Genomic DNA, 11,827 nt, shown 5'->3' with positions numbered 1-11,827 from the left:
ATGCCTGATTCCAAATCTGCCTGCCAACCCTTGTGCCCCAAGCCGAACCCTGCGCCTCAACATTAATCAGGTGACCTTATGCAATTTCATGAGCAATGTACATTCTAGCATAAATCTTCCCGTGAATCTAAAACAGCAATGCCTCACTTAAAATACAGAGAAAGACAGATGCTCACTTTCTGGCTCTTTAATGCAGGGAAACGCTTCCTTCCTAGAATGCTGAAGTGCGAAGCCCTTGGGGACACAGCCTTTTTCCACCTCCGCACCCCACTGTACTTGCAAACTTTGATTAGAGGCAGGGTGGGCGCGGGGGCGCGAAACTACAAGTCCCAGAATGCACGGCGTCCTCCGCACAGGCGCAGCGGGGACCACCCGGCCAGCGGGCCAGCCAGCCTGCGGTGACTCCCGGGTCCCAGCGCGGGACGGGGGCTGGGGGTGGACAGCCCGGCGGACCTGGACGGCGCTCAAGCCGACTACGGGCTTTACTATGAAGGCACCGCGGAGCGCGTGAGGAGGATGCGGCAGCTGGCGCCGCGGCGGGAGGAGTAGTAGGCGGTGGTGCCCTCGGGAGGGAGCCGCGCACGGGCCAGAGGCTCCCGGAGGCTCCCGAAGGCTCCGCAGTGCCGCCGCCGCCGTCTCCCGGGAGGCTCGGCACGGGAGCCATGTAACCCTGCGGTGGGCTCCGGGCTGCTCCGTCCTTCCACTGCTCCCGGGCTAGCGCGGCAGCGGGGCCACGATGAAGAAGCAGTTCAATCGCATGCGCCAGCTGGCCAACCAGACGGTGGGCAGGTAGGTCACCCTCTGGCAGCCGCGGGCTGGTGCGCGCCTGCGAGGCTGCGTTCGCCGGGACGCGCAGGTGATGGAGCCCGTCGGGGCCCCTGTCCTCTTCCCCTGCTGGCTGGAGCCCTCGGGGTGCCGCTCGCGGGCGCGACCCCTCCTCTCTTAACTTCCCAGACCCCGGAGCCCTTCTCACGCTCTGCCTGCTGCTCCCGGACTCCGGCTGCCAAGCGCGAAGTGTGACGCATCCTCTACCTGCGTCCCCAGCTGCCCCTTCACCTCGTCCTCCCTGCCTTTCCCCGGGACTCCCTGCTCCCTCTGCTCACATAGCTTCCTGGAAACAGGTGTTTGCTCTGTTTGTGCGGGAGGCAGCCGAGCCGCAGTCGCTCCCCAAATATTCCTCCCTTGCGCCGAGTGCAGGGCTTCTCAGGGGTCCAGGGCAAGTGTCGGGCCTGGTCGGCTTGGGAGAGCTGAGCCTCCCTCCTGCCGTGTTTGTTTTTAGGGACTGTGACTGTACAGGATTCTGGATCTCTTTCCTGGCTGGGTTTGCTAAGGCATTAGGTGGTGGAGAGAGGATCCGAGGAGGTGGGGGGGAGGGGGAGGGGGGAAGGTGCTGGTGCCGGTGGAATGGCGCTGCTGTCAGCTGGTCCTAAGACTGTTTCCAACGGAGGGAGAGCGGCTGCAGAATGGGCGGCCCAGCTCCTCAGGAAGATGAGATAAGCAGGGGATCACAGCCAGGTAGAGGAGGGAGACAGAGTCCCTACAGCCAGAAAGAGGCAGGCCCTAGGAAGCTGCAAGACCCAGCCTACTGTCACCACAGTGAAAATGGGCTGCATCTGGCTAGTGTCTGCAGGAGCAGCTCTGCGGGGAGCCAACATACATGAGTGTTACATAAGGATTCTGGTGGGTCTCTTCCAAAACCAGACATGCTCCAAACACAGGATTGTTGGGTAGAGGGGATTTTTCACCCATCTTCTGTCCCCGGAGAGGGATTTCCGTAGCTGCTGTGGCAAGGGAATTCAGGTGTGCGGTTCTAAAGCCAGTGGGAAACAGAGAACCCAGCCTTGGGTGCAATTAAAGTGCAAGCCCGACACCTCGAGGGCTCTCCACGAGGTTTGCTAAGAAACCGAATGCCTTTCTTGGGTGGGAAGTGGAGCCTGAGCTGGCGTCTGGTAGGGTGAGGGTGGGGACATCCCTGGGGAATAGGGGACACTGCATTCCCCTGTAAGCACACTGCCCTAATTACAGTGGGCATTTGAGGGCAAGGCATGTGGTGACTCCCTATGCTCCCAGAGACTCCAGATGGCTTCCAAGTAACAATGTCTAAAATTGACTTGAATTCATTTTCCTTTCCCAAACGCGTGTGCTCTAACACAAGGGAGACTTTATGAGTAGCAGAGTCAGATTCGCCCAGGTTTCCGGCGTGGTCTTGCTACAGATAGTGCCTCCTGTGGGTTTGCCTTTGATGTGCTGGATGCTGAAACGGTGCTTTGCTGTCTAGGTGCTTTAGCAGATGACATGTGAGCTGGTCTGTATTGCCGTCTTGACTTGTGTGTCCCCTGCAGGCTGGCATTGGTCATCACATCAGACCAGCCATGTGATCAGCAGGCCCTTGACTCTAGACTTGGATTGCTGGTCTCTCTGGGTCTTGGGGTTTCAGTTCAGTGCTCGAATTGGAATGCTATTGTGCTTGCTCCCTGGCCCCAAAACACAACTCTGTCTCTTTTCAGGACTTGTTTAGAAGTGGTAAGATTTGAGAGCCTTGGGCATAAAGCCTTTATTTTCATCTTTACCTGTGGAGGGAATGACAAAGGAAGAAGAGAAGTTGAGTTTTAGAATAAGTGGTCTTAATTATTTGAAAGTACACTCTCGGAATTCCAAGCAGCTGGTCACCAAGAGTAACTTTCACTTGTTTATTGGGACTCTGGTAGATGCTGGCATGTGCATAAATTATCATACTTTTTGCTCCGTAAGACACACTTTTTTTTTCCCCCCCAAAAAGTGGGGGGAAATGTCTGTGTGTCTTATGGAGCAAATATTGTGTCACACACTGATGTGTATTACTTGACCTGGGGTTCCCAGAAAAGTAGAAGGGTGCTTGAACCTTAAAGTCTCTCCTCATTTGTTAATGACAGTGATGATGGTTCTTTCTTTTTTTTTTTTTTATAAGTATATTTTATTGATTATGTTGTTACAGTAGTTCCAATTTTTCCCCTTTGATCCCCTCTGCCCAGTACCCCCCTTCTCACCAGCAATCCCACCCCCTTTAGTTCATGCCATGGGTCATGCATGTAAGTTCCTTGGCTTCACCCTTTCTATATTATTCTTAACATCCCCCTGTCTATTTTGTACCAACCAATTATGCTTCTTAGTCCCTGCATCATTTCCCCATTTCTCCCTCTTCCCCCTCCCAGCTGATAACCCTCCAAATGATCCCCATACCTCTGATTCTGTTCCTTTTCTGGTTTGCTTAGTTGAATTTTGTTTTTATTTTTTAGATTCAGTTGTTGATAGCTGTGAGTTTGTTGTCATTTTAGTGTTCATAGTTTTGATCTTCTTTTTCTTAAGTAAGTCCCTTTGACATTTCATATAATAATGGCTTGGTGGTGATGAACTCCTTTAGCTTCACCTTGTCTGGAAAGCACATCATCTGCCGTTCCATTCCAAATGATAGCTTTGCTGGATAGAGTAATCTTGGTTGTAGGTTGCTTTTCATCACATTAAATACTGCTTGCCAGTCCCTTCCTGCCTGCAAAGTGTCCTCTGAGAAATCAGCTGATAGTCCTATAGGCACCCCGCTGTAGGGAACTCTTCACCTCTCTCTTGCTGCCCCCAGGACTCTGCCTTTATCTTTCACCTTTGGCATCTCAATCATGATGCGTCCTGGTGTGGTCCCCTCTGGGTCCAACTTGCCTGGGACCCTCCGGCTTCCTGGACCTGTATGTCCATCTCCTTCACAAAATTTGGGAAGTTTTCCTCATTTTTTTCAATTATTGCTTCCTCATTCTGCACTGGTTGACTGTTTTTTTCTTCCTTATGTTCCAAATCATTGATTTGAACCCTGGGTTCCTTCCCTTCACCATTGGTTTTGTGTGAATTTTCCTTCATTTCACTTAGCATAGCCTTCACTTCTTCTCTTATATGTTTGCCATAGTCAGTCATATCTGTCAAGCCTGTGAGCATCTTTATCACCGGTGTTTTGAATTCTGCATCTATGAGATTGTCTGTCTCCTCATCTGTTAGGTTGGCTATCTCCTTGTCGCTTAGTTCTCCCACTGGAACCTTGATCCATTTCCCCTTTTGGGCCATACTTCTCTGTCTCCTCATTCTGACAGGCTCCTGTGTTTGTTTGCCTCTGTGTCCCAGGTAGAGCTGTTGCTCCTGTTACATTGTAAGCAGTGGAACCTTAGGGATTCGTCAGTACAGGGCGGCTTGTTTCACCACATTGTGGCGCTGTATGTGGGGAAGTGGTCCAAGAGGGAACAATGCTGCCTGCCCAGCACTCGTCCCTTTTCCAGGCACCTCTCCCACTTCTGCACCGGACTGGCACCCCTCTAGCTGCTGCGCTGGACCTCATTCCCAGAGTGGCTGGGTCTGCGGACGCTCTAGGACTATGGGGGCCCTTTAAACAAGCGGACTCTGCTGAGACCGGCAGTTTCTGCCTCCACCCCAACCCCCACTGGTCTGCACAGTCAGAACCAATGAGGCTTGATTTTCCCCGGTGCTGGGACCGTGGGCTGCAAGGTCCGGTGAAGAGCTGGGAACACTCACCAGGTGTCCCTCCTGACTTTTTAAAACGTGTGACTGTGCTTTCTGCCGACTGCCGCTGCCTCTGCTGCTGCCGCCACCACCACATCACATCCTCTCTGCCCCGGCTCCGCCCCTCCTACTTGTCTGCATGAGTATTTCTTCTTTATATCTCTGTTTGCTGGACTTCCATGCAGTTTGATTTTCTGGAACTTCTGGTTGTCTCTAGTTTTGAGGTAGTTGTATTCCTTCTTAGTTGTGGAGGGAGATGCAGTGTGTCTGTCTAGGCCTCCGTCTTCAGTGATGATGGTTCTTAATACCGCTGTTGACTGCGGTTCACTTTACATGGTTGAAATATTATCCTGTTATATTTTATTAAATATTTTAGTACACCATTTGGTTCAGAATATTTTTTTTCTTGTTTTTCTCCTCTATACCTAGGTGGGTCTTGTGGTCAGGTGCGTCTTATAGTGCGAAACATACAGTATCTTTATGAGGTGGCATCTGTTGTGTCATGTGAGGGGTCAAGTGAGAGCCTGTTCACTATTGTGTGTCACTGATATGTGTCCGTTTTAATGACATTCAGAGTGAACCTTTTAAAGCAAAAAACAGTTCATATTACTTTGCTGGTTAAAAGCCTCCAGTGGCATCTCATTGTCCCAACTATTTCCAGTGGCATCGTTGACTTGACCCCTCTTTGTCTTTTCACATTCATTCCATTGCACCTGCTCCTCAGTCACTGTGCTTTAGCCACAATGGCCGGCCCTGCCCCAAACACACCAAGCCCATTTCCTCCTGGGGGCTTTATTCTTGCTGCCTTCCCACTTCCCCTGTCTGGCTGAGGATGTGCTCTTCCCCATCACCCAGGTCCTGGCTTAAAGGCCTTCGAGTGGCTGGCTCTCCTCCCCGTTTGCTCTCTAGCCCCTCACCCTGTTCCGTTTTGTTATAGCACTCATTCCTCTTTGAAATGCTCTTCTTTTTCTGTTTTTTTCCTTGTCTGTTTGTCCCCACTAAAATGCATTGATCACCGTCGTATGCTCAGTGTATATAGCACAATGCCTTATAGACAGTTGGTGCTCAATTCATGTTTATTGACAAGATTAAAACAATTTACTGTAGGGTCCACGTGGGTAAATAAAAGGGGCAGCATTTACTTTATCTTATTGAGAATGTAGTGAGGCATGATTCCAACATTGCTTCTTAATTCTTGAGTCAGTAGAAACAACAGGATTGGAAGTTTGGGATTTAAGTGTGGAATTGGTAGGTCACTTTAGGAAGTTGCTGTAGCAAGTCTGTGGATTCTTATCCTTGCAATTCTTGAAGGGAGGACTTTTCCTCTCTTTAGGGAAGGCAGATGGGCATGAGGGCTTCTCCTGCTCACAGCTCCCCTGGACCCCTCTACAAGTTACAGGTTCTGGAGTTTTGATTATAAAACTGCTGGGGTGGGATCCAGTCACTTCCACAATGTAACTGCCAAGCCGGGACGCACTCTGGAGTTCCTAGAGTTTTCCCTTGAAGTGCCCATATCTGAGTAGAGAGGAAGTCAGCAATTGGGAAAAGAGTTTACAAGACACATTGCATTTCACTGGAAAATGTCTCCTCTCCTCTTTGGTCTGTTTCTCTAGCCTTTGCACACTGTCCTTCTCTGACTTTTCTCCCTCTGGCCCTTCCCATTATTCGGTCCTTTCGGAAGCCTGTCCTGGCCTTTCAAGACTGGGCTCTGTGTGCCTAATGGTTTGGAGCAGCACAGGCTTTCGAGTGGGATGGATCTAGTTTGTTGCTTACTGACTACAGGACCTTGAGCTTAACTCCCTGCACATCCCTTTCTTCATCAGCAGAATGGGAGTAGTAAAGGTTTCACTGTGGTAATGTGGTAATTGTGGCAATGATGATGTGAAAAACGCCTAGCACAGTGTTCAGCACTGGAAATGCTTGATAAGTAGTAGCTACAAGTCTGTGGGCAAACGTCGTACCTGTTATTGGGTTATATGCACTGTTCATTCATTCATTCACTTATTCATTCCTCAGTAATTCATTACTCTGCTCTGGTTTCGAGACTATTGCAGTGCAGAGTAAGAGTTCTCTTGGAATCTGTATTATAAAGGCATGCTATGGTTTTATTGTACTGTAATTTTTATTTTTTATTTATCTTTTGCACTAGACTTTAAGCTTCTTGCGGGCGCAGGCAACTGCCCTAGTGCCTGAAATTCAGGCTTTCTGAAATATATGGGCAGCTGAATGAATGAATGGGCGAAAGATCCATGTATAGATGGTGAAGCGGTGCAAAGAAGTTCAAAGATAGGAGAGGCTCCTGACACGGTGCCTCTTTCATTCGGTGACAGGAATAGGGGTCCGAGGCATGTGGCACAGCTGCACTGCTGGGCTTTGGAAGGGCAGAGTGCGACTTAGGGGAAGAATTGGTTCGTGCCTGATTCATGGCACATTTTTTGTTACCTTCAAGAGTTTATTAGTTGCTGGGGTGAGAGGCACCCTGAAAGTCATAGAGTATTTTTCTTTGAAGCAGCATTGGGTTTGTGTTGGGTAAACGAAAGTCCTGAGCTGGAATTTTGAGACCTGCTAAGAGAAAGAGAAAATGACAGTAAAACCACCACTTTGATCTGGTGAGGAGAATCTTGTTTTCAGTCTGCACTACAGAGGTCACAGCAGCCCCCACCCCAGAGGGCTCTTACGAGATTCAAGGACACCTGGCTTATATCAAGTACTCAGCCAATGGTTGATGAAGTTCACGGCCATTTTCCTCTTCTGCTTACCCATTCAGTCCTCCAAAAATGTTGGCCTCCTAAATTTCAAGGGCTTCTGAGCAACTGGTTCCAGCGGCCACTGCCCAGTGATGGCTGTAAATGGGCTCTGTGCTCTTGTGCAAAAACGGGTGACATTCAGTACACCTGAGAGTAGGCAAGGAGCTCTGCGGGTGTGGGAGGGGGCAGGGCTGGCTGGGCTGCACTATTTGGTTGTGGAGGCTGTGAGCTGGGGAGTGGAGGGTGAAGTGCTGTCTGCAGAGCCTGTTTCCCATTCATTCCTAGACTGCTTGGCAGCAGGCGGCACCGGGCGGGCTTGGTGTCCGATACACAGGTCGGCTGAGCGTCGCTGCTGCTCTGCGGCTCGCAGGGTGCAGCTGCAGCGCCCTGGCACCGGCCACTGGGGTGGAGACAGACACCAAGGATGCAGCAGCCTCCAGGAGCGCCGGCGCTGCAGGCCAAAGCAGCGGATGCCAGTAAAGATCCTTTCCTTGAAGGTCCCTCTGAGACGCTGCCCTGCCCATCAGCCGGCCCCCTAAAGCCATTACCCAGTCTAAAGGACATCAGGGAGAAAGCAGAACCAGCCCCACAGTAGTCATCAGAGTGCTTCCTTCCTACATGCTGTCTTCCTGACAGTGCACTGAACCTGTCAGACCAGCACAGGCCCTACCATGTCCTCCTGTCAGCCTGGCAGGGCTGGGCAGACCCAAACCTGTCCCCCAAGGACCACTGTGGACACTTACTGGGTCTCAGAGGGAAAGTTTTCATGAGAGTTTTATGGAAGCCAGATCCTGCCTCCTGCTGCGGTGGGTATATGTGAGAGATAGGAGAGCGTGCTCACCCCCTGATGGATGGGCTGGCGAATCCGGAGAGAATATTCTTTGCTTGCATCTTCTAAGCCCCTCACTGTGCAGATCTGCCTGCTGTCAGCCTCTGCCCGGCTGCGCTCAGCAGTCAGCCCCAGGCTGCCCAGCTCTCCTACAGAGTTCTGGTACCCTAACCTGCAAGTCATCGTGAGGGAACCTCGCTCTTCTGCAGCAGTTAATGACTCCACTCCCATTTTGCCCCCACCAAGGAAATGTATCATTATCGATTAATATTTTTTCATGATGGGTGATAAAGGCCCTTTTTTTCTCTCTAGAGAAAGCGAATCAGTAGCCGTTGAGTAAAATAGTAATTTAATTTATGGTTGTACCTTTTAGAGATTAGTAAACACCCCTTTAATGAATAATCCAAAAAGGCTATTTGTAATGCTATTTTGATAATGAGAGCAAATAACACAATTATGCTTCAGCAATGCATCGAGTTAGTTGTAAGTCAGACTGAAGGCTGGGAGAGAGCAGGGTGGTTGGGGCCTCGCTGATGGGCACCGGGCATCTGAGAAAGCTGGAACCGGGAACCACACTGCCTTTGGGAAGCACGTGCCTGTCTAGCAATTTCAGACTGGTCTTTCTGTCCAGGAAGCAGATGTTTTTGCTTTCGTTTTCCAACTTTGGAGTTTATTTTTAGGATAAATGTTTATTTTCCCACAGAATTCAATTTACTTTTTTTTAACTTTTTTTTTGGTTACATAAGTGATATTTTTTATTGTAGAAAAGTTTTATGGATGGACAAAAAGAAAAAAATAACCAATAATTTCATTATGTGGAGACTACAGTTCATATTTTAGATATAGTCTTCTAAGTTTTTAATAGGCAACCATATTTTATTTTTTAAAAAAAGAGATGGAGATTGTACTGTGTATACTATTTTTCAACATGCTTTTTTCTTTTATATACTATCTTAGTCATTATTCCATGTCAATAACTATATCTCTACAGCATCATTTTCAGGACTATGTAATATTTCATTATATACAAGGGCTTTGCCCTAGCTAACCATGTAGCAAATATTTCATACTGGTTTGCTTTCCTAAGATGACTTTTTAGAAGTGAAATTGCTGAGTCAAAGAGTATGTGAGTTTTACAACCGTATGAGTATATATATATATATGAACATACATATTTTTGTCCTCAGTAGAATTGTCATTTCTTCTCCCCAACCCTATCGGCAACTGATATTACAATTTGGTTAATCCCATGTATGAAAACAAAAACCTCTCCTTTCTCCTCTTTTAATTTCTAGTGTGATTGAGCATTTTTAATGTTTACTGGACATTTGTTGCCTTTTCTGAATTGCCTGCATGTCTTTGCCCCACTTTTCTTAAAGTCATATTTCTAACTGTTTTCTTATTGATTTTAGGTAATTTTTAATAAGTATCTATGTATGTGCTTGTCATATACCGCATATATCTCCCTGTAATGTTTTTACCTTTTATATTTTGTTTTAAAATTTTATACTATTTTGTGATCTTTAGTCTGTGGTTTGTGCTTAAATGTTATACTTCAGAACACTGTTCCCAGCCCAAGATTACATAAATATTCATACAGTTTCATTACCATTTATATAATTTTATTTTACCATCAAATCTTTAATTCATCAGTTATTAATTTTGATGTATGATATGACTTAGGTGTCACATTTACAGTTTTTAAAAAAAATTAAACACTTATCCTACTATCAAATTGAATAACATAATTCATACCCACCACTATCATGTACTAAACAATTTCACCTACTTGTATCTATTTCTAGGATTTCTAGTTTGTTCTCCTGACCGGTTTTTGGTTGTGGCAGGAATTTGAGATGGGTCCCCATGCCCAGGTGAGCAGTGGTGGGTTGCTTTGTCCTGTGCTTTGGATGGGAGGAGCAATGGAGTCAGTCTGTACCCCTCATTCCAGCTTCATCCAAGGCAGCTCCTTCACATGCAATTAGAACTTATCACATTTGCCTAAGGATCTTGCTGTGCCTGACCCACAGCTAATCTACAAATTATTCCCTTATCAGAGAGAGTTGATTGTATTTTCTTGCATATTTTCATTTGTTTATTTTTCCTCAGTATTTTTAAGAAATGTGTATATATATTAAGATGGAGAAAATGGTACACTTTTACAATATTGAGTATAATGAGAATTCTTTCCCTCCAGCAATAGGGTATGTTTACTCAAGTCTGTTTATCATCCTATGAAATAGTTTTTGCCCATTTAGGTTCTGTGTAATTTTGTTTTTGTTCTTAGTAATTTTTTAATTCTCACCTGTGGACACACTTTTTGATTTTTTAGAGACAGGGGGAGGGAGGGAGAAAGAAAAGGAGGGAAATACCAATTGGTTGCTTCTCGTATGTACCCCTACTGGGGACTGAACCCGCAACCCTTCTCTTTATAAGACAGTGCTCCAACCAACTGAGCCACACTGGCCAGGGCTTGTTTTTGTTTTTAGAAAACTTGTTATTATTGTAACCTTAATGATTGGAATATTTTCTTCTTACTCTTTATTGCTGAGATATAAGAAAGTTATTGGTTTTTATATCACTATCTTAACTACTTTCTTATACTATCTCATTACTTTTAAGTACTTAAAAAAAAGATTTTATTTACTTATTCTTATAGAGAGGGGAAGGGAGGGAGAAAGCAAGGGAGAGAAACATCGATGTGAGAGAGAAACATTGATTGGTTTCCTCTGGCATGTTCCTCAACCAGGAGCTGGGCCTGCCACCTAGGCATGTGCCCTGACTGGGAATCAAACTAGTGACCTTTTGTGTCATGGGACAGTGCCCAGCCAACTGAGCCACACCGGTCAGGGCTTAACTACTTTTTAAAAAGTTGAGTCTATTGGATTTTTTAGGTAGACAATCACATTTTCTGCAAACAATGATTTTGCTTGTCTCCAGTATTTTATATTTATTTTATTTTCTTCTCTAATTGCATTGTCCAGGACTTGTAGAATGATGTTAAAATATATAGCAATATGTGGGCATCTATGTCTTCTTACTACCCTCCACGTAAATGCATAATTTGTTTGAGAGAATTTTTTGTTTTTATCCTCACTCAAGGACATGCCTATTGATTTTTTTAGAGCGAGGGGAAAGGAGAGAGAGAGAGAGGGAGAGAAAAGAGAGATATTGATGTGAAAGAGAAACATCAACTGGTTGCCTCTCATACATGACCCCGACTGGGGACCAAACCGGTGACCTAGGCATGTGTCCTGACCAGGAATCAAACCGGCAACCTTTCCATCTATGGGACGATGCTCCAACCAACTGAGCACCTGGCCAGGGTGGGAGATTTTGTTTTTAAATCATGTAACATATTGCATAATTTTATTATTTTACTTTGAGTCTTTCTTTGGTGCCAAAGTTAAATTTGATTATATTGCCATGGTCTTCAAAGATGATCATGTGTTTTTTCTCCTTTATTTATTAATATAGTTTCAATAATTTATGCCAAAAATATTTATGGAGCGTTTACTATATTCTAGGCAGTGTTTTCTGTGCTAAGGCTACATCAGTGATAGAGTTCCTACCCATGATGGGCTTGTGTGTTAGATTCTTGAATTTTTAATAGGCTTGCTAATATTGAGCTCTTCTTATTTTCCTGCAGTCAATCTTACTTGAATATGGTTTGTTAATTTTTTAAATATTCTACTAGATTTAATTTATTGGTTTT

At 46.2% G+C, this 11,827-nt stretch overlaps 1 protein-coding gene across 8 annotated transcripts in view; it reads left to right on the top strand.

Moving 5' to 3' along the window:
• Nucleotides 1–368: 368 nt before the first annotated feature.
• Nucleotides 369–11,827, top strand: part of ARHGAP44 (Rho GTPase activating protein 44) — a 155,004-nt gene continuing 143,545 nt past the window's right edge. For all 8 annotated transcript variants that reach the window (XM_090291900.1, XM_090291893.1, XM_090291894.1 and 5 more), the window contains exon 1: nt 369–789. In XM_090291900.1, coding sequence (XP_090148026.1) covers nt 737–789 — 53 coding nt within the window. In that variant the 5' untranslated portion in view covers nt 369–736. The remainder of the gene's footprint in view (nt 790–11,827) is intronic.

The sequence above is a fragment of the Furipterus horrens genome, unplaced genomic scaffold (assembly GCF_987537825.1).
Source record: "Furipterus horrens unplaced genomic scaffold, mFurHor1.1.pri manual_scaffold_11, whole genome shotgun sequence".
In the NCBI taxonomy this organism is placed as follows: domain Eukaryota; kingdom Metazoa; phylum Chordata; class Mammalia; order Chiroptera; family Furipteridae; genus Furipterus; species Furipterus horrens.
Note: the sequence above shows the minus strand (reverse complement) of the source record. Positions and strands in the feature narration are given on the sequence as shown.